Source organism: Empidonax traillii, unplaced genomic scaffold (assembly GCF_003031625.1).
Source record: "Empidonax traillii isolate 1590-97213 ecotype Southwest subspecies unplaced genomic scaffold, ASM303162v1 scaffold916:size242360, whole genome shotgun sequence".
NCBI lineage: Eukaryota > Metazoa > Chordata > Aves > Passeriformes > Tyrannidae > Empidonax > Empidonax traillii.
Genome location: NW_020956109.1, coordinates 190,195 through 217,305, shown reverse-complemented (window position 1 = coordinate 217,305; position 27,111 = coordinate 190,195). Strand labels below are relative to the sequence as shown.

General features: G+C 41.9%; 1 protein-coding gene across 3 annotated transcripts in view; it reads left to right on the top strand.

The window, feature by feature from the left end:
* The first annotated feature begins 232 nt into the window (after positions 1-232).
* EPHA5 (EPH receptor A5) overlaps positions 233-27,111 on the top strand; it is a 155,732-nt gene continuing 128,853 nt past the window's right edge. For all 3 annotated transcript variants that reach the window (XM_027902852.1, XM_027902851.1, XM_027902850.1), the window contains exon 1: positions 233-891. In XM_027902852.1, coding sequence (XP_027758653.1) covers positions 294-891 — 598 coding nt within the window. In that variant the 5' untranslated portion in view covers positions 233-293. The remainder of the gene's footprint in view (positions 892-27,111) is intronic.

Genomic DNA, 27,111 nt, shown 5'->3' with positions numbered 1-27,111 from the left:
GAAATAATAATTTAACTAGCATCCTTTTCTATTTATAAAAGATCTTTTATCTGACTTTATCAGGAATGTATCAAACCTCTAATATGGAAAACTTGGCAATTAAAATATTTTTTTCCCCTAGAAGTCCTCCTGAGCCTCTGAAGCTCAAGATGCTCTTAGATGGGAAAGGTAAGATTTCGCAGGAGCTGTAACTTTTTTAAAAAATAATACTTTTCCTTTTTATACAGTGGGAAGAAATTGGTGAGGTGGATGAAAACTACGCTCCGATACACACATACCAAGTATGCAAGGTAATGGAACAAAATCAGAACAACTGGCTTCTGACCAGCTGGATCTCTAATGAAGGGGCATCCCGCATCTTCATTGAGCTCAAATTCACCCTGAGGGACTGTAACAGCCTTCCAGGAGGACTTGGGACTTGCAAAGAGACTTTTAACATGTATTACTTCGAATCAGATGATGAAGATGGGAGGAACATCAAAGAAAACCAGTACATCAAGATCGATACTATTGCTGCTGATGAGAGTTTCACAGAGTTAGACCTTGGTGATAGAGTTATGAAGCTAAACACAGAGGTGAGAGATGTTGGGCCCTTAACAAAAAAAGGATTTTACCTCGCTTTCCAGGATGTGGGTGCCTGCATTGCCCTGGTCTCCGTGCGTGTGTACTACAAGAAATGCCCATCAGTAATCCGCAACCTGGCCCGCTTTCCTGACACCATTACAGGTGCGGATTCTTCGCAGCTCCTGGAGGTGTCAGGTGTCTGCATCAACCACTCAGTGACTGAGGAGGCACCAAAGATGCACTGCAGTGCTGAGGGGGAATGGCTGGTGCCCATCGGGAAGTGCTTATGCAAGGCAGGGTACGAGGAGAAGAACAACACCTGCCAAGGTAAGGGTTTGCAGGGAGGGTGCCTTGCTGAGTTTCCAAGGTGATGTGCTGTCTTGGCTTTCTTCTCTTGCATGTTTTTCATGCATGGTTGAGTTGACAGTCAGGTTCTCACTTCTGCTGAGGTCCTTCAAATAACTGTTACAGCATGAAGATAGAGGCCTTCGCTGGATGTAGTGGCACACAACACATATACAGGTCCTTCTGGTGCTTACAGGGCTGTGAAAAAGGAGAATCTGGCATTCTAGTGTTATCTTTGGAGCACTTGGAACGTTGGGTCCATGAGGCAATTGTAGTCTCATACGTTATTTTCAGGTTTATGTTACTTTTCCTCAGTATCAAGTTTCCTTATGAATTTTGGAAGCTTTGTTTCTTTTTTTCTGGCCTATACCAGGGAACGTTTGAAGTTAATCTCCCTATGCAAGATGCATTTTGTTTTTGTATTTAAAGGATTATGTTTTCCTCTCTTTGTCACTGGGGAGGGGGGCTGGGAGGGTGTGGTGGTACTTGATATGTTGTGAGTTGGTTGATTTTCCTCTCTGGTAAATAATTTAATACAAAGCTGCTCAGCTGTTCAGAGTTAAACATAAAGCCCCACTGGTAAAAATGCTTCCATATGTGCTGAAGTTTTTCACACAAGTAGCTGGCTGAGGTTCACAAGTTGCTGGTCGGCTTAGGCCTCCTGAATCATCAGAAGCTTTGTGGAAGAGATCTAGGGTATCCAAATCTCCAGACCTAAAAAAGAATACTTTTAAAGAACAACAAGATACTCTGAGTGTATAATCTCATATTCTCATTTTATGGTTTGCTGTACTACATGCTTGTTTATAAAATTTGCCCTTTCATTTTAAATACTTAACAGGTAGCCTAAAACTGATTTGGTTGTAGAAGAGAAGGGTAAACAAAAAAGATTTCAATACAGTTTGTAGAAGAGAAGGGTAAACAAAAAAGATTTCAGTACAGTTTGCTTTTTGCGATATTATTGTATATTGGTTATCAGTCCCATCTTCGTTGCCTTGTACTTGCAGCCGCTTAGTAATAGATAGTTATAGATGCTCTGGGGGAAGGCAGAGGGATTCCTCTTCAACCTAAGTCTGTGTTGCATTTTCTCTTGACCTCACTCCAGACACTCATTTGTGTTTGTAGAGTGGTGCAAAGAAGAGATCAGCGCATACCCAAAGCTAACAGTGGCCTTGATCCTTTAGTCCTCGGTCACATGCTTGTGCCCGTGAAGGTTATGTAGGTCAAGTCTCTTCAAGCATTGTCTTGGAAAGAAAATGTAGGTATGTTTGTATTGGAGAAACCCCTAGCAAACAGCATGTGGAGTGATGTTTTTCTACAGACGTAGTCAATACAGCAAAATCTATCTCAGTTTTGCTTTTCCTGTGCCAATAAAGATATTTTTCATTTTTAGGGGGGAAGAAGAGACTGACTTGTTGTTTGATACTGTACAAGAAGGGAGCTAAAATCAACATTATCCCAAGCTGAGGAAATGTAGACCGTCACAGATGAGCGATGTGGGTCAATAGATTGGCAAGGTTTTGCTTAATTATGGCTGAAAATACCATGTCATAAAATAACATGCACTTGTTTGGTGCTTTGTCTACATACTGGCGTCAGTCCACCCGTAAGAATTTTTGGAAGAAAGGAGTACCTCCATGAGTCACCTATCAAATCCAGTGTGAGATCTCTCAAAGCGTTCTTAAAGATCTCAAAACCAAACAACACACCATTAAAAAACAAACAAACAAACGAACAAACAAACAAAAAAAAACCAACGGATTAAAGTAGAAACCTCAGACTATCTTTGAAGAACCTACTGTGCCTGCAGAGTGGTTGGATCTCTAGTAGTGTTGAGATAGCAATCTGGGGTGTTCTTTCAGAAGATCTTAGTGATTAGGTTCTGCTTTCTGTTTTGGGACATGTTGTTTTGTTGTTTTTTTTTTTTATTTTCCTTACTCAATTGAGAGGACAGTGTCTGGCCCCACAACTTATCACTGTGTTGGGTAGGCCTGTGATCATAATTAGGAAGCATAAAGATGTTTTGTGGAAATGTACCCTTGCCTCGTCCCTAAAGTATATCCACATAAACTACTCTTCTACTTCATCTACAGCCTGCACTCTCGACAGGAGTTTATCACTTTAGTTGTTCTAGACGTGTTAAAACCCATAATGCTTTTTTGTGGGATAGCCCTAAATTCCATCACCAAATCAATGGGATTTGACTGCCTCTGGCAAAGTCTGTTTGAGGGCCCCGTTTGGATGTCCTGTGTTTAACCCAGGTCATCCTGCCAAGCATTCCCTGCTGGTTGGCTCTGAGATGCTCAGTCGATAGGAGACATTCAGCCTTAGGCCATTCAGGAGGTCTGTGTTCAGCATGGATAGAGTTCATGCTGATACCCTGTGTGAGTAAAATGCTTTCTGGCTTGGTTACTTTTATATTCATAAGGATAAGATTTTTTTCTGGGACAGTAAAGTTAAACTTTTCAGCCCAGAAGCAGAATACGTAGCACCAAGAAAGGTCCTATGTGTTTGTAAATGCTACCTTTTTTTTTTTCTTTTTTTCTTTGCACAGTCTGACTGATGTTAAGTAAATGAACTCCATGCTTCTGGCTGCCATAATGATGGTCCTGGCACTCTGTGGTGTAGCTTTGACAAAAACCTAAATAACTTCTGACCTTTGGTTTGTAAATCACTTGGATGCCTCTTGCAAGTTCTCCCTATTTGCTTTCACTTAGGCGTAAGCAGATTATTAGTGACCATGCTTTGGGGAACATTTTCAACCCAGAAGAGCCTGGCTTTGTTTATTAAAATTTCTTCAGCAAAGATGACATTTTCCAGTCTCAAGTGTCACATCTGGACAGAGCAGACTACACTCTTTTATTAGAGGTGATGTAAACCCCAGTCATCCTCACAAACATATGGGAACTATTGAAATCCCTTCTGCCTACAAATCATTAATTGGCAACGATGTTCTGAATTCATCATCTTGTCAGCAGGTTTCCTGTTTGAAGAAGGCACTGACAGTAACAGCTGAGCAATTTCTCTCGCTGGGGACTCTGAGGTCGTAAATATGACATGGTCTAATCTCCTTATATAATGTGCTCACTCTGTCAATTAACATAGGCAGCTAGGTAATAGTTTCAGTAGTGAGGAACCCAAACTACCTGCATCTTTACACCTCCTTTGGCAACATGGCCCATTTATCAGCAACTACTAGGGACAACTAGAGGTAAATTGTGACTATGCTGGGAGATGTTTTTAAAGGACCAGTGTTAAGGTTCATTATTCACAAGAATAAATTGCTGTACTAGTTAATAAGAGAAATGAAAGCAGTTGCTCTGTGAATTTCTGTGCTGTTTTCCAGAGTGGTGATTTGGTACCACTAAAGGACTCATGATTACTGACTCTGCTTCAGTTCAGCTGGCACTCTCTTGAATATGTCCTTGAGGAAAATGTCCACTTTCAAGTCTGCTTGGCCAGTTTCAAGTCTCCTAATGGTGGTCTCTGCCTTAGCAGGCAGCACTCAATCAAAGCTGATGGCCAGATCCTAGAATGCTGTAAAACTTTATGTGGTCCCACTGACATTTCCGCCTTTACCCATTTAGGGGCTTGGCCAAAAAAAATACTATCTGCCCAGTCTGTGCTTTCCTTCTTCCTTCACTGGCATGGGTGAGTTTTATTGTAACTTCAGTTTTAGTTGCTTACTATACATAGCAGAGCTCACCACTGAAATTTGTGTAGGAAACAAATACTGTTAAAAGGGCACCTTCTGGCACTTCTCTTTGTATTCATTCTCACCTTCTGCCCAGTATGTTTTCAATGAGAAGCAAGAAGTGCTTATATTTTGCCTTTAAAGGCAGTTGAGCCCACGCTACTGGAAGAGAGGGGATGTCGACATGTTAAGCTAATGAGACCCAAATACCTTTGCAGTGGTGGGGTCCTGCTAATGTCCAGGGAGCTGCAGAATCATAGCGGTGGATGTAATTGATTTGCAGAGACTGATCTTTTTTCAGATGCTTTTAGAGCTGAAGCACAGTTTAATTAAATATTTGAGTAAAAAATAGGAAGAAAAGAAAAACTTCACAGAAGGAGAGCCAAAGTGAAAAGATGTGTAATGGGTTCAGGAGAGTGTAACACTCTCCTTTCCAAGAATCGGTACAGGCTGCCACTTGAAGAGACATCAAAATAGCTGGTTTTAGCTAGCTAGAAGGTATGGTCAAGATTACAGATGTCAGAGGTAGAAAAAATAACGGAGGAAAACTTAGTGATATCTTCCTTCACCCTTGCTGTATTCTGAGGAAGAACATTGAAAGCGAGAGCTGGAGGAAGGATGGGTTTGGGGTATGGTTTCTGGTTTTAGAAAGAAAGGAATTGTGCCAGAGGAAGTCTAGAATGTTCAAGCCCTTCTGTTGTCTTAAATATTGATGCTTTTTTTGATTATTCTTCCCTGAATCAACTTTGCTGAACATACCTCAATGCATTTACAAAACAATATTTATTTTTGGTGATTGTTCATTACTTGTGGTGTGATTCAGCTGAGCTCTTGCCAGGAGTAATGAGTTTCTTACAGAAAACAAAGGCTGCAGAAAAACGTTGTGTTCACAGGTCTTTTATTCTGTACCTAATTAAAACTAATTTACATAGGTAGCTAGCTTACATAGATCAGAAGTTTATCTGCCGAATCAGTTCTCGGATGATTTTGTTGCTGGCTGATTGGGGGTGAAGCAGAGCTACTCGTCTTCCTCCAAAGGCAATGCAATCAGTGCAGATGTTTGAAAGCCCTTTCCCAGAGCAGTGATTGAATCCCTGTTGATCAGCTATTAGAAGGATAGTCAGAGGCAATTGTTTATTTGCAGCTGTGCAGGAGTAAGCAGGAAGAGGTAGTGACCCTCAGCTGGTGGGCAGCAGAAGGCACCCTCTGTGGAGGGTTGGGAGGCAACTGAGGGCTAGCAAAGGTAGTGATGGTAGAGCCATACTTGATGACTGTCATGTTTCTGAGTCTGCACAGCAGCTATCTCAGGGGCCCAACTTGTGAATAAAACACATAGCTGATATCACAATGAAAAAACCTGTATTTTTAACAAATTCACACGTGACACAGAGCAGCAGCTCATCCGTTGCCTTCCCTAAACCCTTATTTCTAGGAAATGGAAATGTTCTGCTACACAGGTAACCTTATTTTGGAACTTGGGCTTTTGCTCCAAAGCAGCCAGTGTTTCTGGTTTTGCATCTGATATAGCCACAGGAGGGGGGCAACTTTTCTTCAGTCCGCTCTGCAGCTTGCTTGCCTGTCTCTCCACCTCAAGTTGGCTGAATTCTTGCTCTGAACTCCTTCTTATGTATGCTAGAAAGGCAGCATACTGCTAAATCCTGCCTATCTTGTGGGAGACATCCCAGCTGGGACTTAGGTGAATAAGGCAAGTGTGCTTTTACCTTTGTAGTGGAGTGGAAACCAAACAGAGTCCAGGGATAAAAAAATAAAAATCTCTTCTTAATTGTTCTACTGGGAGGTGATTACATGGCAAGGAAAACATTGATGGAAATATTCAGTATATGGAGAATACTGAATTTGGAAATACAGTTGCCCCTCCAGGGAGTTCTTTGCCCATCATTCATACTTCTCTTGCATTTTTCTGATTAAAACCAAATTGGCTGGGAGTATAGCATGGTAGGTGTTTATATAATTATGAGCTGAAGTGCCTAGTTAATTTTAATTAGGCACAAAACCAGCCAGTGTCAGAATAGCTGAGTTTTTGGCCACACAGTGTCTATTTTCTTTTCAAATGCAAAGAAAGTCACTTGAATGCTACATTTCAGCAAAATACGATTGTCACTTGAGGGGGAATGGGTTTTATTCTGTAGAGAGGTGTGTGCATATATATGTATTTTGTGTTTTGTTCTGCAGCTGAAATAATTAATAAGAGCAGGGAAATGTTTTCCATGGGTCAAAATTGTATTGCAGTGGGACTGATTAAATATTATTCTCTTTGTTTTGTTTTACATGTGTGTATTTGCCTTCATTATAGGAGGCATAGTGTCCATTTATGTGCAATACATCGTGCTTGTCTAATGAGTTGTACTTTCTGCACTACCTTGTATCCTTGTAACCCCAATGACTCTGAAGGTCTTTCCTCATCTTGCAGCGATGCTTTTAGGCCATTACTAGGACCAACTTAACCTTACTGTTCCTTGCAGTGTGGCTACTGTGTAGTCACCTTCTGGAAGGACAGTTAAGGAGTACTTTATTCCCCTCACAAAGTATAGGTTGAGCAGTTCAAATAAAATAAGGTTTGGAAATGTCTCCAAAAGTGTAAACTGGGAAGGTCATGTTTGCTTCCTAACCGTAAGATATTTTGGGGGAGATCTTAGGGTATGCTTTTTAGTTCAGTCCTAGATAACTAAGTGATATGAACGTGAATTAAAAAAAAAAAAAAAAAGGTGCCTTTGTTTGGTTTTACCATTGGAAGTTTGGGGAATTTGTTAAAATATAGGATGGGAGAGGTATTGCAGGAGGAAAGGGAGTGTTAGCCATGCTGTTAGGTTCCTTTGATTGTCACGTTCAACTTTGAATTGCTTCGAAACAGCTTACTTATTAATTGTGGGGTTTAGAAGCAATTAAGGACTCTGGAGAAATACTAAGGATAAAGTACATGAATGCTGTTTGGCAATGCAGTGAATTTAATTGCTTCGATTTAAGGTATGGCTGTCCCCAGCTGCCCACTCTGTCCCATTGCTGGAAGTTGCTACAGGCTCTGCAGAGCTGGATAGTCTGCCCATGAGCTGATGTGACCAATGGAGGGCTTGCCTTGGTGCCCCAGCCTGAAGGCACTCTCCCTGCATGGTGATCTTTAGCAGAAGGGTGGCTGCAACCTCTGGAACTGCCAAGGGTCTGCTAGAGCTTATTTGTCAGAGCCCTCATTCCACCTAATTTATGTGAGGTATTAAAATGAAGTGGTACTATTGTTTTGCTCATAATTTGGGGTTTTGGTTCTGTGTTTCTCATTTAGAAACACTTAGCAGTAGTTAATGATGTGTTGACATTTCAGTAATAAGCTTTTTTCTCTGCATGCTTTATATCTTGACCATTTTAGCTTGCTGTGGCTTAGCACTGAGGTTGAAATCCCAGCACCACAACAGGAGGCTACAATTGTGCCTTGTATGAATAGATCCACAGCTTACTTTTTATTTTATTTCTTTAGCTGTGTAAACTTGTATCCCAAATAAGGTAAGTGTTCAGTAGACTGAAGTTAGAGGAAAAAGGTTGCAATACAATGACTGTAGAAAGAGGTGAATCTGTTCTTCATGTCAGAAGAGATGCCCATCTATTTTGCTGGAAGATTGCTCATTTTCTGACACCGAGGAAGTTAATGTAGCATAGACACAATTGTATGTACGAACAGCAGAGGGTTAAGACTGTACTGAGCATGGTACTGATGTGCTTCCATTTTTGATTTCCCTCAGGGTGGTTATGAGGTTGTTAATACTGGAGCAGACTCAGAGAGTGAGGCTAGGTGTTATAGAAACCCTGAACTGTACACCCAAAACAGATTAAAGGAAAAAAAGACAAAAGAGACAATGTGAGGCTTGTGGATGTCCCTTATTGCTTTCATATGCCTGTCTTATCTTTATAAATTTATGTCCTTAAGAAAGAACAGCTGAAGTTTGAAAAACTGGGATTTAAGATGACAGCTTTCTTCTCACTGTAAATGACAGTCAATCAGTTTAAGGTCAAGGAAAATTCCTCCTGCTTTCCCCAAAAAAGTCAGGCTCTAAGAGCTGCAGATCAGTGGCATTATCAGAACAGGTCCACTGGCTGGGAGGGTGAGACAAGCCTGTCCCTGCCTGCATGCCTCCCCACGCTGCCTGCAGTTATATTGCTGGAAGCAGGGTGAGTGGGAGAGGATATGTATCAGCAGATCATCTTCGTCTGCATCTTCAACAAGCATCCTTGTACAGCCCGCTGTGGTAGTGATGGTGGAGGAATCAGCTCCCATGACAAGTTTGCCTGACCAAGTTGGCACTGGAGGTAGTGCCAGCTTGGGTTGTAACCCATTCTGGCAGTGAGACCTGGAGGTGTATCCTGATCCAAGTCCTCATGGTAGGCCTTGAGTGGCTTGTGAGTAGTTTTGCTAGCACTTCAGGTATGAGTGTTTCTGTGTGAGGAAAGAAATAGTCAATACAGACTATTAAAACCATGTCTAGGTCATACAAAGGACTCTTCTCTGTCGGATCTTGAAGTACCTACTTTATGAAGTAGGTCACAGTCACTACTCCCCATTTTACAAATGACAGCTGTGGGCCAGAGACTGAGTTGTTCAGTGCCAGCCAGAGACTGGAGCCTGAACCAGGGCTCTGGATGGCAGGGCTGTATTTAATCTCATGTGATTTTTTATGGTCTTAGACTAACCTAGAACCCTTCTAAGATCATTCATCTCCGGGTGGATTCATTGGGAAGTAACAACAAACTTGCCATTCGTTCCTCTAGAGCTAGAATTTGAACAATTTTCATTGCAAAAGGCTTGCTTTTGTACCTCAGTTAGATGCTTCCATTCAAAAAAATGCTTGACCTGGGATATTTTTTCTGAGAAAGACTCAGGGAAGCCGTTTAAGGAGCAGCTGAGGTCACTTGGTCTGTTCAGCCCGGAGAAGAGGAGACTGAGGGGAGACCTCATTGCAGTCTACAACTTCCTTGTGAGGGGAAGAGGAGAGGAGGAAGACACTGATCTCTTCTCTTTGGTGACACTGACAGGACCCAAGGGAATGGCGTGAAGTTGTGTCAGAGCAGGTTCAGGTTGGCAGAGCTGGATGATACTCTCAGGTGCATGGTGTGACTCTTGGGGATGGTCCTGTGCAGGACTAAGAATTGGACTGGATGATCCTTGTGGGTCCCTTCCAACTCAGCATATTCTATGGAGGCTCTGGGTAGTGTGGAAGCTGTGCTGAGGAGTGCCTCTCGGCCCAAAGGTCCCTTTTACAGCCGAAGTCTCAACATTATTGAGTATCAGACCCTCTGTATATATATAGAAAAGCATCCCCTGCCCGAGCAGACTCTCCAGTCCCTCTGCATGTGTGTGACTACTATTACTTGAATAAAGCAAGCCTGCCTAGAGAGCCAACATGATCTTTGTTGAAGTCCAGAGTCACTTTTACCATCCACCAAGTGAAATGGCTGCCTCCTGTGTGGTCCTAAGAGTCTCTCTGGTACGGTACTAGTTCCAAAAGTAATGCATTAGAGGTCCTACACTGAGTTGGACAGTCTGTCATCCCATTGCAATGGTGACAGAGGTCACAGTGTTGCCTTTGAAAGCTGCCTGGAAAGGAAGCTTTTTAATTACTTTAGAGCATGGGGAATGTGCTAATTTGTAATTCAGCGGAAGCAACCTGCAGGTAGAAGCTTCCCAGCTCTAAGCTGCTTTGCAGATAGCCTGCAACCCAGGCAGTGACAGAGCTAGAACCGTGGACTGCTGGGGCTCTGTGCAGGTTCAAGAGGCGCTAGCCATGTTGGAATCTTGGGACAGAAGCCAGTGTTTCATTAGTATAAATCCAAGGCAATTGGGCATGTTAATTACTGGAAGAAATTCACAGCAGGGAGGAAGAGGATCAGGATGATGGGGAGATGCCATGGATAATTGCCAAGATCCACAGATGCCCTGTGACCCTGTGCTGGTGAGGTTTCCTGCATTGCAACGGTTGACTTGCACAGATTGAATATTATCATACCAGGCTGAAATGTCTAAAGCAAAGTGCCTGCAGAGGGAATTTGAGGTAAAAATGGCTTAAGGCTCATGGAGTATTGTGGCAAAACCAGTCATGGGACCCTCCAGTACCAAGTCAGATGTTGGTCAGGGCTTTTGTATGCGTATGATTGTGCTCATAAGGGGTAAGCATACAGGTGATGGAATTTCAGGCTTCCTGTCCTACCTGATTTTGGGTCTGCTTTTTGCCCAAGCACTTGATGCTCTTTCACTGCCAGAGGAGGATGAGCAGCAGGAAACTCTCTAGAAGTGAAATGCATGGCAATCGGTACAAACACTGAAGAAAAAGGCAAGTGTCTGTCTTGCAAAATAATCTTTCCCTCTCTGCCTACCCGAAGTCCTCAGTCAGGCTCAGATAAAAGCTTTTCTTCCCTCCCTGGGCAAAAGGCTGGCCTGTATTATTTATTTATTTGTAAAGCCTTTTTTTTTTTTTTTGAAGAGCTTTTACATTATTTTTCTTTGCTCTCACAGTTCAAGCATGATTTAATACGTCAAAACTAGTTTGCTTAGCTGTCCTTGATTGTCTTGCATACTTCCACTAAAACAGGGCAGTCATCCTTCCAGGCATGCTGCTGCCCAGACAAATGAAGTGTCGCAGCAGCTAGGACCTGCTCTCATGTTGTGACAGCAATAGCATCCTTCAAGAAAGCTGTTAGTGGGGAATTTAGACGGGGGTAATGCCTACAGATGTGGCTTGGGTCGGAGTAGTGTGGGCCCACACAGGCAGATGTGGAGACAAGCTTATGCTCAAGACATCATTCATGTGCAAAAACATTGTGGTCCAGATTGAGAGTCTAGCTAGTATCAGAGAGAGAAAGAAACCATCCTGTTGGTGCCTGCACTGGCAAGCCTGGCAGAAATAGCACCGAGAGCCCTTGCTGCAGGCTGGTGCTGCCAGACTGATACATCTCATTGCAGGTTTCTTGGCAGAAATGAGTTGCAGTGTGATCTTTTGCTTTCTGTAGTCATTGGAGATTTTATCATTGATTTTGGTCAGAGGGAGATGATAATCCTCTATAATATGTTAAATAAATTATTTCCTGGCCTAGATCTTTATTAAGCGTTGCATTGACTGCCAGCTGAACGCCGCCTATAAGAAAAGAAATTTAGTAAAGAAATCAATGTAACTCAGATCAAACCTATTTCTTAGCCAATGGGTCTTGATCTCCAAACCTCCCAAATATCAGTTTCTGGCATTTTGTTGTTGTCGTCTTCTCATCTCATGCAGGGGCACACAGGCTAAAGTTCATCCTGTTTCCATGCTGTGCTCCATGGAAAAGAGTAGGGAACAGGTTTTGAGTCACTTCTCACTCTAATTAGTTTAAAATAGCATAGCAGTGGCACAGCAATCCTTTGAGGCTGCTTGCAGAACTTGGTGCATCATAGCAACTCTCTTTCCTAAGCTGCTGCTGTAGTGGTGTGTGCTCAACTGAGCAAGAGCTCTGCACATGGCGTCCTCGTTGCTGATGTCTTTGGGCTCTCCTCTCCTGGATGCATCAGGAACACAATACTCAGCAGTCAGGTCAGATGCCTCCTGGTGCATTTTTGCTGATGTGCTACATGGGATGTGTGGGATGGCTGGCAGCTGGAATCTAGTGCTCGGGGACAAGTGAATTGATTGTATGAGTCTGTTATTGACTGAGCTCTGAGCGTGGCTAATGGCATTGACAAGAGCTGTGTCATCCTGATGGTAAAGGCAGTGGGTCACGCACTGTTAGCGTGTTAAGTGCACTGGTAGATAGAGATGCACTGCCCCTGCCAGATCCTGCCCTTCCAAAATATTGTGGGACTGTTTGGTTTGGTGACCTCCTTGCAATTCCCAGAGCAGAAGGGTGCTTGGAGAAAGCCAAAAAGTCTTTTTTCCTGTTTGGTTGGGTTGGCTTGGGTTTTTGTTGTTGGGTTGGATTTTCCCCCCCTGAATAAAAGACTTCGCTAGATCAGACCTCTGTATGTAAAACACTGGCTAGTGTTGTCTGAAAACTTGATTCCATGACTGTAAACTGACATAAAAGATACCTGTGCATGATGCCTTCTGTGTCTTCAGTCATGCCTGTATGTGCAAGTCATTTTGCTGTACTTTGTGGACACTGTGCACACAGCTAACAGCACAATGCCTCTAATGTGATGTGTGGGTTTATTACCACGTGTAGCTATTTGGACTAACAGGAAAATGAATATTTTACAAGAAAAGCAAGACCAGCCCAAACTAGAGTCAATGTTTTCAGGTGGAGGCATTTACTCTTAGGTTGGAGGCATAAACCCATTAAAATTTCAGTGTTCATTTCAATGAGCTTACTGTAAAGCATTTTGCTGCTCTGGTTGGGGAGAAGCAAAAGGCTACACAACAGTCACGCTGCAGTTGTATCTGTAGGACATCTGAGTCTGCATTGTGGGATTTAGTGGGAGGCACATTGTTATTGCCTGCATGCTGCTGGCAGATGGGTGAGAGCCTGTGGAAAGCCAAGAGAGAACATTTCTGGTTGTGGAGTCCCCTTCAGTGTTTTGTACTGTGTACAAGCATGCACAGGGTGTGGGCTGTGAATACAGAAAAACGAAAATACTCTCACTGAAAGTTTATTGAGCAAGGGCTTATGGTTTAAGAAATTCAAATTTTACATATTCCAAAGACTGATTTCCAGATGCCATTGGGAAGAGTGTCAGGCCACATTCAGATTAGCCTTATTGTTCCATAATATCTTACTGGAGTACAAGGTTAATTAGTACCATAGGCAATATGCATTATTCATCACAGCAATCAGCCCTTTCTTCTGTTGGTCTGGTGTATGCCGCAAATGTTTTCCCTTCCAATAACAAATCCTTGATATATGATTTGAAAATTTAATCCTGCCAAATCATATTTGTGATATATAAATTATCTGGGCATTCTGATACTGATGGAAAACATTTCAGGTGTCAAAAGGACTTTAATTTTCATGTATAACTCTTGGCCTGTTTGAGCATAGGCCTGCGGGACCATGGGAGATAAAAGATGATTTTATTAATGCCCATCTTCAAGCTGACCCAAACTGGAAATAGCACTAGTGACATGCGTACTGCAGTGGTTTATACCAGTAGTGTTTTCAGTGCTGATTATCAGCAGTATCTCAATGCAGGCATGAAGTGCTGAAGTAGTGTTGTTGCTGTGGCACTGTGGTTGTTTGCAATACCCCAGCACACATCTCAGGCACCTCCATTCCCACTCTGAGGTTTATGGCAGGAGAAGGCTCGCTCTAGCAGGGCTCCTTCAAGCCTAAGGGCTAAATATGAGGTGCCTTTGGCTGCTTTCCAGTGCCAGGGTCCCCACCCTGCACCAGGGTACCATGTGGGCCACAGCTGTGAGCAGGGGAGATGCTTACTGACTGGTTTGCACAAGGTCCAGCGAGCTATGGCTTTCATTTGCGAGGTCTGTTAGTGGTGCAGAGGGTTTGATCTTTCTTTCTCAGTTCAAGAAACCAACACTGTCTCATCCTCAGCTGGTAATGAGGAAAACGTGGTGATGCCTCTTTGCCACCGTGCCTACTTTAAAGAATAATATTAGTCTGAAAGATCTCCGGGAGATCTTTCACTGCTGCTTTCAAGCTCTGACATTTCACCCTGGCTGCCTTCTGGAAGAGTTTTCCAGTTTTCTTTCAGCTGTACACACATATATCAAGTGTGTAGATCGGTATTAGGGGAGAAAACCAATACACAAAGGCTGGGTGGCTTTGCTGAAGGTCCCACATACCAATTTTGATAGAGTCAGGATGCTCAGGCTTCCTGCTTATGCCATCCTTGTTTCAAAATCATTAGAAACTTCTCTGATCTCTCATGCTGTCCTGAAAAGGATTTAGGCATCCACTTGCTTTTTAACATAGGATGGTATAGCCTCCTTGCACAACTGGACCTGCCTTGCAAAGTGATGTTGTGCTATCAGGGCCTGGGGGAGTAACTTGCACTGACATGGTTAGAGGATAAATATGGCAGCGTTCTACCTCACATAGCCTGTGGCAACAAATCCACTGCACTATACCAGGCAAGGAATGCTTGAGATTCCTTTGTATTAAAATCAGCAAGTAAATATTTTCCGGCAACCCTGACTCACTTCCCTTCTTGTTTTGTATGTGCATTGTTCTCCCCTCCTGACTTTCCCTTCAGGAGGAACCAAGCTAAGGGGACTGCTTTTACTGCTTGCCTCCTTCCGGCTGGCATGGAAAAGGAATTTCAAGGGCACAATTTTTGTAGTCAAGTGGAGGACACAATGTTGGGTTTGTGTCAGATAACAGAAGAGGAACACGTGCTTTGAAAGCGAGTATCCTGGTGTGTCGGGGTCGGGGGCTTTCCGAAAAACAGCTTGGAAACAGTTTTTCGGCAAGAACAGGCAAGTGGATAAATGTCCAAATTATACTTATTTGTCAAACAACTGGCAAATGTCTGTGGTCCTTGATTTAGATGCTGTTGTGATATGAACAAGTGACCAGTCACAGGAACGTAAGGAAATGACGATGAGTATTATTCATTTCTCCTGATTACTACCCTCAGCTTTGAAAGAAGTAGCCGAGATTCCTTTCAGGAGACTTCTGCTCTTGCATAAAACTGCATCTGTAGAGCAATTTGTACTGCTTCCGGTTAAAACAGAAGTGTATAGGCACAATATTTGCTTAGAAGTCGATTAAAGGCAGTAGAATAATAAATAAATTGTACTTAAAATATAATTATTTATATCACCAAAAGCAGAGTGAGTTTATCTGCTTAGTGTTTAAGAGTCACATCAATAACTTATGAGCTTCAATAAATGTGCAGTGCTCATATGCTAGTTTGTTGTACACTGTTATGACATAAAAGCAAAGGAATTTTATTTTTTCAATCATTCCTGGGGACAAATCAAAAGTTCACAGCATTCAGTGCTGTGTAAATTTAGTGTTGTGTTGTAGATCAGTATGGCTGAAAGTATTGATGAGAGAAAATCTTCTGTGGGTGATGCATCCATAGATCTCTGAAAGAGCTTGTGGGGGCAATGCATAGACTGTGTGACTAATAAATAATAGAAGAGCTTCACTCCTTCTACTCCCTTCCTCTCCCCTCTCCTCCCTTTTCTTAGGTTTACATGACATCAAGCGCTACTTGGAAAAAGTAGAGTGGTGTTCAGTCCATACCGGAACGAGAAAAAAGCCGTTATTGTTCCAGAGAGAAGTTATATTTCTGGTTTGGAGTAGTTGGTCTATAGGTCTGTGAGCCTGAAAGGAAGAAAAAACTATTAATTGCTGTGACTCCCTGACATCATAAGTAAAGAAAGAGCCATGAAATTGGAGAGTATGCAGGGGGCAGGAAAAAAGCCCATCGTCTTTGCTTTGGCCACATGGATATAACCAGCAACTTGAGAATTTCTCTGTTTCAGATGTCCTTAAAAATACAAACAACACATATACCTGATGGCTGCATCCAGTTTGGGACATGGCACACCTGGCAACCTACTGACGTGACATTTGACAGGCACTGTGGATACCCTGTTGTATGTTTTCCTGATACTTTCATCCCGTAAATGTGGGATCCTTCTTAAAGAAGGGTGTGGTGCTAATGCTAGGTGAAAATGATCTGTGATTTCCTGAAAAGGACCCCATAAACTCAGGTTTATAATATTTTTCTTTTTTTTCAGTACTAGATTTTGGACTCTGCTTTGATAATTTATTTTCTAATGGCGGCAAGAAATTAGGGTCTCCTTTAAAAATCACCATGTTTCAAAATGCTTCAAATCTTCATTTCTTGGAGAAAAAGTCTGGTCCTACTGTAAATAGCTGGTTTATGTTTTGCAAAAGGCAATAAGGGAATGTATGATTTCCTGGGCTTTAAAACAGCAACAACATAATGTTAATAGCTCTAACATGTGGCTAACGTGGTTTTTCCAAACAAAAGGGAGTTTTGAAGGTGATGGTGAAGAAAAAAGGGCTGAGTAGTCAGTCTAAGTTATGCTTCTCATATACTTGCCTTTTGGGGCTGGAATTCCTGGGGCTTTCGTCACAGAGTGTGTTGTACCTTGGTGATATCATTATCTATATTTGGTGATGGGGAAGCAAAACAAAGAAAGGAGTTGCCAAAAGTTATCTATATCAGTCAATGGAAAATCAGACTTCCCAATCACGTACCCTACTTTTTAAACTGCGTGTCAACTCAGATATATGACTGTTATTTCTTCTCATTTGGAAGTGTAGGCATGCATCTACTGTATTTTAACTTATTCTAAGTGACTTACTTTCCTGACAATAGTTTCAGTGATGTGATTTGTAGTTTACAGTTGAGGGAGGTTTTTTTACATATACCTAGGCCAGGGTTTCAACTGTAGCTCAGTCAAACACTTTAATATATTTTGTATTGGATGTTCTCACAGTCTACAGGATATTCTCAAGTAGGTTAAGAAAGCTGGAGACAGGACAATATCATCGATGTATGAGTATTTCATTTCTGATGTTAAGCTCTTAGGGAAATAGGAGATATTTAACATGTTGTAGAAATTACACCGCAAAGTAATGGTATTACTGAGCTATCTGTATCTTCCCTTCCAGACAAGAGTGGATTAAATATTTTGCTCTGTGCTGACTTACTAAAAAGGGTAATTTGCAGCCTTTTCTCTTTTGCTGAAGCACCAGATTCTAAATATGTGTTCCAGTGTTTGCTTTAAAATAGTATGCCACTGTGGATGGTGTTCCTACATATTTAATTATCTCTTGAAAAGTGAGTGAAAGTGGATCCATGCCTTACAAAGCAATATGGCTCTGTTTTGCACCCTGTGGCAACAGAACTAGATCTCTTCCTCTCAAGTAAAAATGAAAACAAAAGCTCTTACTGACTTAGCGCAAAATTGGCAATCTACTGCTTAGATGAAACCTCTCAGACTAGCAGCTTCTGCAGCCAAAACATACAAGTGCAAAGTTTCCAATAAATGACTATTAACTAGTGTGTAGAAGTGAAGCCTGCTGTGAGCTTTCAGTCCCTCTAGTTGAGCTGTTTTATAATGTAATGCTATCAAGATATTTCACAGTACAGAAAAAGGCAAGGGAATAATAAAATATGTGTCCCAGAATTCTCATGTGAGGGTGAGTTCCTTTAATTTGTCAAGCTTGCTGGTGTGCCTCCAGAAATTTTCTCCAAAATGATGACTAGTTCTTTAATTACACTTAGATATAGCTGTGTTTGTTGGTGGTGTTTGAAACTACAGATTGAATTTAGTACTGTAAGTGTCATTAATCTGGTGAAGTAAAAATGTCGAGTTTTTAATAAGGTCCCAATTTAATGTTTTTAAATGCTCTGAAGAGATTTAATGCTAAACCGGCTGATATAAATCTGCTCAGCTCCTCTGTAATCGTCTCTCTCAAGCATGCACCTCTCTTTAAGGGAACTTGGCTCACACTAATTTCAAAGCTGTTTACTGCCCACATGAATTTGATGGACTCTCACTTTTATTGTTAAAAGTTGTTAACATCAGAGGTGACCAGGAAACTGAAGTGGCAGAGTCTATATACGGTATTAATTGTCTTGTATTTTTTTTGGAGTATCACAGAAAACCCCTAGTCTTTCTGTTGTGCTATAGATATTTAGAGCCTTTGTGAAAGAGGTTGTAGATTTGAGTCTCACTCACTTTTGAGCCCCACATGTGAGGTTTTGGCCCCTGTTCTGAAGGACTTGTCTGTGTAAAAGGCTGTGCCTTGCTTTTTGATCTCGTCAGCAGGGGTATATCACTGCCACTACTTGATCTTGCTGGTTCCAAGGCATTGAGAGATGGAGCTGTGTAGCTCCATCAGCCTGGCACATAGAGATTTCACACTGTGCTAAATGAAATAGAAAGATGCCATTGTTTTCATGATTACAAATGTTTATACCTAAATAAGTTCCAGTATTTTTTTTCCTGTGGTATTTTGGTTTTCCCTGTGTTTTTTTTAGCCAAAGGTACTTCTCATGGCAAGCCATCAAATTGATATGTTTCAAATGAGGAAGAGAGAACATTTCTTGATCTGAGTTCTAATTTTTATAGATATATGTATATATGTATATATGTATATATGAAACATGCTGGATTGGCATTCCTTCTTACAGAAATTTTGATGCTTTCTTCATTCAACTTCTATGGACCTGTCGTCATTTATACTAATGTGGAGTGAGTCCAGCTGAACTCCTTTCCTTGCTTAGTTTCCTTGTATGGGAGAGCTGAGAAGACCTTGCCCCAGTGATCAGGATGGAGCTGCCTGCGTGTCAGTGAGTGTATTTAGCCATCCTAATCGTAAATATTGTAGTTGAGAGGCAGTCGTATTCACAGGGGAGCTGTATCACTGCAGTCGCTTCAGAGCAACAAAGAGCAGAAACTGTACCAGCCTTGAAGATGAATCGGTGCTGCGGTGATTAAAATGATATACATTTCCCATGTTCCACGTAGGAGTCGGCATTGTTTTCCCTAGGGATTTTCGTCAGTCTGTAAATAAAAGATGCTGACGGTTTCCTTGGGGAGCAGCTTAAGGACTGAGAACATCGTTAGCCATTAGATACTCCTCATTAGTCAGTGGCTGACATATAGGGGAAGGCGGGTAGGGTGCTGAGCTTCAGCATTTTTTCCCTCCCTGGCTGAGTCACCTCTTCCCTTTTTAGGGCTTGGTGTCCCACTGTCTAGCTGAGATGGGGGAATACCTGTGGATCAGCCTCCCATAGTTTCTGGGGGCTGTGGAGAGGAAAAAGAATCTTGGGGAGTCAGTGCTACATGAAGTTAGAGAAGTGTAAGTTCATGCAGCAAGGGGCAGGGAGCCTGTGTATTTGCAAGCATGGGGCTGACAGGGCATGGATGCGCCTGGGTACCCTGGTACAGTTAATGAGCACTGCTGCTTTTCCTCCATCAATGTGGCAAACAAGCCAGAGAGGATGAGGGGCAGCTCATGAGCCCAGTAGCTGTCCTGCTCTTTAATTATTACTGTTTTCAAATCCCTTTCAGTATTCACAGCTCAATTTATGTGCTAATTGGCCCTTTTAATAATCAAAAGACAGAGACTGAAAAAGTCAGGGTGTGTGTTCTCCCGGCAGTGCCACTGTGTAACTGTGATAAATTATCTGTGGCAAATGTTCTGTTGCCTTGTGGTGCTTGGCCTCTAATATCCAGCACATTTTCTGCTGGGTCTGGTGGCCTCCTGTGTGAGAGCTGGTCTGGGAAGGAAAAAAGCTGAGGGGAGAGTAGTTATGAAGTGCTGTGGTGCTGCGGGGGAATGCTGAGGCACAAGAGAGGTGGATGATGTTTCAGGGAGGCTTTCTGCTCTGGGAATGGTGTTAGAGGAGTGGAAACAATGCAGCTCCTCCCTCACTCAGATGGTGTGTGAAAAGCTCAGTGCTGAGTGTATGTTGAAATGTATTATCCATAGCTCTTCTAAGAGTACAGAAACAGGATTCTTCATTTTCACCACCTCCCTTGGCTTCCTGTGTCCGCCTCCTGCCCCTGTCCCCCTTGAGATCTGAGGTGGAGTGAAAAGCAGCTTTCTCAGTGCCTCTGGCTCTTCTCTCTGCTGTCACATACACCACAGCATTTTGCTGGAGCTGCTCAAAATGCAGCTATAATTGTCGAGTACATGACTGCTCTCATTCCCTCCCACTCACCCTCTGGTACCTTGTGCTGGGCTCTGCTTTTCTCTGCAGATCCCCCCTCACTCATTCCTAGCATTACCACCTCCCCTCTCCCTCCTCCCAGCTGCACCTGAGTGTGGGACAAATCTCCTTCCGCACCCCATAGCCCTTCCTGTGCTTTTCCAAGGCCCCACCAGAGGTGCAGCTTTTCTGTGGTATCCGTGTCAGGAAGGGGTTAATGCGCTTGGATGCAGGTTGCCTTCTGCCTTGGGATGCAGGTTTACAGTGTCCCCAGGGTCCCTTGCAAGTGCAATCAATGCCTCTTGTTTTTTAGGACAGGCAGTTTTGTTCTGACATAGCAGTGTGTGCAGGAAGAAAGGAGATGTAACACCCTTCCTGCCACCAGCAGCATCCCAGACTGCTCGGATGGGTGGAGTGGCAGGACCCAGCATCTGGGCTCCCATTAGCAGTGAGTATGACTGGAGAAGATTCCAGTCTCCCAGCCACTGGAGGATATGTGTAATGGTGTGACCTCCAGGGGATGATGGAGAAAAGGGACAGCTTGAGTTGGATGAGGGATGTGAGTTTGCAAATTCACAAACCATGTGAGTTTGCTTTTCCAGGGCTTCCTTGAAGGCACATGTAAAAGCGAGGAGTGTGGGTGCAATCTGGCCCTTTGGGGATGCCCCTTCTCTGCTTTTTATGGATGTGCCTTGTAATTTTTCCTGGAGTTGAAATGTATCCTTTTGTACCTTTGGAAAAGTAAGTCATTTTGGAGGAAGCTCTTTTTGTTGGTGCCTTGGCTTCAGGAAATACTACCAAGTTGTTTGCAAGCTGGTAAGAAATGCTTTATTTACTGGGTGTTCTCTTTCATGTGGCAACCGGTCACTCTTTGGGGCCAGCCCTTTTAGAGAGAAATGGAACATATGTTGTGCATTAATTTATTTTTAACCAGGCCTTCCACATCATCAACAAGAGATGTCCAACTTGAAAGAAACATGCAAACTCTCTTTTCACTCTTTACAGCAATAAAATTGATAAAAGAGCCTTAAGTAGGAACTATTTTCTTAATTTCTTCCTAAGTTTGTGGAAAGTAAAGGGGAGGTTATCTAAATTGTTAACAGGGCTTAGAAAACTCCCTTGGGAGATGTTGCTATCCATTATGGCTGTGAGTCTGTGCAAAAAGAAGAGTCTGTAAAAATAAGCAGATGCATCTAGTACATTGAAAACAACAGTCATGATACTGCGGGATCTTGCTGGAGGTGAAATAAGATATAACATGGGAAAATCAAGAGTGAGTGTCGAAAACCAGGAGGTAGCTTGGTAGTAATGCATAATTATTTAAAAATATCTTTCTGTTTATCTTCTCTGTGGGCTTTGATGGATCAGAATTTTCTGGTCTGTTCCTAAAAGCAGTAATATTCTTTTTTCTTTGTTTTCACTGAAAATAATGAACTGAATACAAGCTGATTTGTTTCAAGAAAGTCTGCCTTATTAACTAGGGACATAAAGAATTCATACTGAATATGTTATAAGTCTGAGTTGTGTATAGCTTGCAGTTTTTGTGCTAACCCATCCTTTGGATTTATATTTCTTCTGGTGGAACGGATGTTGGTGGGAGGGGAAGATGCTGGCATTCCTAAAAATATGTGTGGCCCTTAGCAGAACAAACCTAATAAATTATTAACAAGAAGTATTTGTCAAAAGTGGTCAGTAAACACACAGTTCATTGGGTTTTCCCAACTCTCCCTGGAAGTAGGTGGATGTAGTGGGTGTCTGGGGCAGGGCTGGTATATAGTTGAAGCAACCAAAAGGGAGATACCTTAGCAACATCCATGCTTGGTGAGAGATACAACTCAAGACAGAGGCTCAGACTTGTTAATATACATTTGTTTTGTTTTCAGACTACATATTGCTTCAGTTTTGGGAAGGAATGTGGGAAAAACCTTGGGATTTAGCAACTTGTGAGGCTTTTTCTCACCTGAACTTTTCATGTTGGAGGTTTGAAAGAATACCATTTATGAAGTGGGATGTTTTTAGGGGGTTGATATTAATTTCCAGTTGATAGGTCCCAATTTGTCTCAAGCCAAAAGTGACCAGATGTAATTACCGTATGGTGGCCATATATAGATAGTTATGATAGTGTGGGAAAAGAGGAAGAGATGAGGAAATGGGTAGAGCACTGGCTGTGTGGTGTTGCTTCTTGCAGTTATCTGCATCAAGATATTGCAAATATATGCATGCAGAAGTGCAGTTTGCTTGAAAATCATAAATTTTAAATCCTACTTTTTTGTTGAATTCTTTGGCTTGCTTCACAGATTTTGAGCCTTTAGTTTTCACTTTCAAGCATTGCTTGGCAAATGTGAAGCCTGCGAACCTAATTAGAAAAAGAAGGATAGAGATTGTGATTCCAATGGGTCATTTAATGTACAATGCCAAACAGAATAAAAATAAAAGACCTGGCAAGAATGGCAGAAAAACATAAACAAACCTTTTGCAGCTGATAACGAATTCTCAGTGCTCCAACTAAGGGGTTGGCTCCAAGAATAACTGGGTTAGTTTTTCTGACTTGAATTTGCTACTAGGTGAGGTGAGATTAGTATAATGAAACCCATTTGGCTTTAACATTTCAGTGCTTTGCATCTAATATCTTTTTCATCAGAGGGGCAAACAACTGTACCCATATGAAGATCAGTCTCGCTGTCTGCATCAGTAATAATCTCTGGGAGAACTTAAAATAATAGAGGTGAGTTTTGGGAATATGCACTGCTTTTATTGAGACTGTATGAATTCTCTATTTGAAAAAAAAACAAATGTTAGTCCCCAGCGCTGCCATTCTGTCACTTTTCTTTCCCAGCAAATAAAGATATTATCCATGGTGTAGTAAATTATTTAAGATCAATACACTTGGTGAATTCTTATCTTGTCCAGTAGGCTGAAGATGAAAAATTATGCTGCATGTTTCCAAACAAAGTGTTTCATACATGATAAATAGTCATTAAATTGTGCCTCACAGATGACATCATACCTAATAATACATCATGGATCTTTGTATCTATACAGCTCCCAGGAGTCAATTATTTTGTCAGCTTCTGCTGCCTCGTGAAAACAGCAGACTTTTTCACCAGGGCCAGGCAGCTATCCATGAAGGACTAACTAAAGCAAATATGGAAAGTGCTGGGGGAAATTGTGGCGTTGCAAGGCCAGTGTAGGCAAAGTGAATACTTAAAATTTTGGAAAATCTTTAGGCTGATGCTTTTTTTTGCCTCTTCATCTTACTGACAGTATCAAATGACCAAAGGGCAGAAGCAAGTGTTCAGCTTTAAAAACAATGGGGAGCAACTGAAATTTTGTAAATGGGGGCATACGCCTCCAAGTTGAACACAGGCTTAATGCCTGTGTAATGATGTGCCTAGAAGGAAGCTTTTAGCTTTTTTTTTGCTTTATATTTGATTAGTTACTAATAGTGTCTACATGAAATTCCAAACTCAGTCCAGGTTAGAACTTGCTCATGAGAAGCTGAAAGATGCCTCCTAGTTGTAGTACTATTATTTATGTGCTGAGTTTCACTTCATATATTTCACTGTTGGCATTAATCTGCAAGCAGTCAGTGTACCTATTTCTATCATGTGTGGCATATATCATATGTGCCTTAACTGGTTTAACCTTGTTTTAGAAGCATTTTGCCATTTCCTATGAATAATAGTGCTAAACATCTCATTTTTTTAGGGAGTGGTGAGCATGTGCGAATTATAGCAGTCTTGTATGGCCTTCGGAGCAGATGCAAGTCCTGACTTAACTGGTAGTTTGTTGCTGTAGCTCTTCCCTGAGCTTTGATATGTAAATATTTGAGCATTTTCTCTCCTCCTTTACGGAAAATTTTGACTTTAAGACTTCATACTGGGGCGGAGGTGATCTCCAGTCCCTGTTCTCAATGCTCACCTATGTCAAACACTGGAGATGCAGATTGTTCAAGATGTCTGCAGCACAGTCTCTCCCTGCACCATCTACATGATGGTGCACTGCAGCTGATGGGGAACTTCAGCTTGAAACCCTGTCCCTCATTAGCCTTTCCTTTGGTGAGAGTTGTTTACAAGATTTTCTCAAAAACATGTACCTAACGTGGTTTCTGCTTTTCATGTTTTCCTGAACATGGGTATTAAGGTGGTTGTATCCAGTGGATACTGATGTTTTCAAGTTTGAATAGACTCACAATCGACTTGAAAACCTGGAGAAACTGGTGCAGGCTGGATCTGGTACTGAACTTGCAAAGCTGAAAGCATGGAATAAACATGAGCAAGGATTTGACAGTGGTGCATTCTCACTTACTGCCAAAACTATCGATACGTATCCAAAATCCTTTTAGATAGTGAAAATTATCCAGCAGTGGACTGTGCCCAGCAAATGTCTGCATAAAGAATGCTTCAGAATGGGAATTTCTTATTATAAAGAAACATTTGTCTTGATTAAAGCAATACTGGTTAAAAACATTTGTGACTTTGATGACCTTTATCTCTGGATTCAGTTTGCTGTGTAGACTGTTTCAAATGCCTAAGTTCTTTAAATCTTTCACAACAAATGGGGTTGGATGTCTCCAGTAGTCTTGGAGGCCACCCAGATTGGTCTTAGACTGACTGTGATGTGACCTAGAGAGACCCTCTGCAGTAAATTATCCTTCTAAGAGAAACCCAGCAGGTTTTGCTGGAGCTTCCTGCTGGGATGAAGAAGAATGAGAAGCTTGCAGTGCTCACTGATGCACAGGAGGACCATAAGGTGATGAGGAGCCATGCTTGTGGCACGGGCAGCACTGGGGACCGTGGTGCTCATAGGGGTGGGCATGACTAGCCAGCAGATGCTTCTGGCCATTTCTGTGCCACAGTCTTTCCTAGTTGCTACTCCATTGCTATAAATTAATTTGGAGCAGTGCTGTGCTGTCTGTCATGCTTTTGCTCAAAAGAACAAGTTGATAATTGCCTTAAATTGATCCTGCAAATGATGAGGACTGATGGTCTCTGGTTTTCATCTTCCCACCTTCACAGTCCCAGGGCCTGTGTTCCTGTGAGGACTCCCTGAAGTGCTGAGAGCTGTCGCCCAGGCTCAGTGCACCTGTGAAATGCAGTTTTAATAATTTTGCCTACTCTTTGATGCCCGTTGAAGGTTTTTTGTCTTGATGGCTCTGCTGTTGGCCACTCTGTCTGCAGTCAGACTGTTTTTTTTGGTGATGAAACCATCCAAGGAGATTATGTGCTTCTGTGGTTTGTTTTTTTGTTTTGTTTTCTGTAGGGTTCCAGGGCTGAGGCCCTCCTTGGAAGGGAAGGATCACCTAAGACCTTTCCCAATGTCTTTCTTCAAGTAGATACTTGATGTTTTTATGGTGAAAGTAATTGAGAGTCGGTATGTTGGGAGTGCATGGTGGTTGTGTCGCTGGCCATCATTTGCTCTCTTATCCATTTGCTCTGAACTTGCCTTATGTGTCAATGCAAAAGGTGATCTATTGAGTCTTCCTTGCTTTAGCTGTCTGATTCAGTCATCCTTATAAAACACCGTTAGTCTAATTCCAGCAATATGCCTTTGCTCTCTTTCTTTTCTCTGAGTGTTTCTGTGCAGAAGAAAGGTCAAAAAGAGGAAAAGGTGAAAGTGTGGGAGCTGAACCATGGTTTCAAGCCAAATGGGAGAAGTACATTTTGAGAAGGTATGTTTGGGACAAGAGATGGAACAGTCTCAAGTGACACTTTTAGAAACCAGTGGAAAGCTACCTTTTTGGCTCTTAATTATTTTGGGCTGGAATTTAAGAACTGTTAAGCGTGAGAAATAGTGGCTTGGTATGGTGGGAGTTAAGAAGTCTTTGTAAAGGAGCTTCTGTAAAACAAAAGAAACTCACTACCTAAGAAAAAAACCAGAATACCATTTTACCTATTAAAACCTTTCATTTTGACTGCCCATGGCTGGATTTAGTTCACTACAGTAATGCTTTTAAGTATATATGAGTACAGCCTTATAAGAATTTTAACAGCTATCAGCCAGTTCAGGTAGGACACCTACATTCTGTCACTATTGCTAAGAGAATGAAAACAATGTTTTCACCATACCTAAAAAACATGATTTTTCTAGGTTAGTATGTAAATTGTTTCCATTGCTTCAGTGCTAGCAATACAACTATAAATTGTGTTCAGAAAACATGTCCTTGAAATATCCTTAGTTCTACCCCTTTTTCGTGTTTAGTGTCCTCTATTAGTCTTTTTTTCCCCAATACCCTGTTTTAGGGAAATTAATTTATAAGACTCTAGGAGCAGATATATGTATAAGACTCAAGAGCACAGATATCACCATATTCTTCTGCTCTCCATGTGCTTATTTTCTATTACAATGCCCAGAGTATGTTAGGATATTATTTTGTTTTTCATGTTTTAATTAATTTATTCCTGGGTGGATGTGGCTTGGTTTGTTTTTATTTTTGGGTGATTTTTTTCGCTCTTAGATGTAATAATCCTCTTTTCTGAAAGTGTAGTGTGACAATTTGTGGTGCTTTGAGAAGGAATTGGAGCCTTATATCTGTTCATATATTTGAACTTCATGCACTGCGTTTTGAGACAAATCACAGTAGATCCAAACTTTTGAGAGCTCTTCAGGATTCCAGATGGAGGTCTCTTCCATGTGACCAGTCTTCTTAATGCAAGCAGAATTCCCATAATCAGAAAGTTGGAGCTGTCCTCAGATCCTTTTGTTGACCTCTAAAAGGCATAGTTAACAGCTTCTGCAAATCTTGACTCTCTTCAGATTCAGCCCATAAAACCTTGATATTTCCCCCCTTTTTTTCCTTTGGTCTTTTCTGTCTAGGAATTACCTATACTGGATTGTTCCTTCTCCCTGCACCCAAAGGAAGCTAAGAAGAATCAGA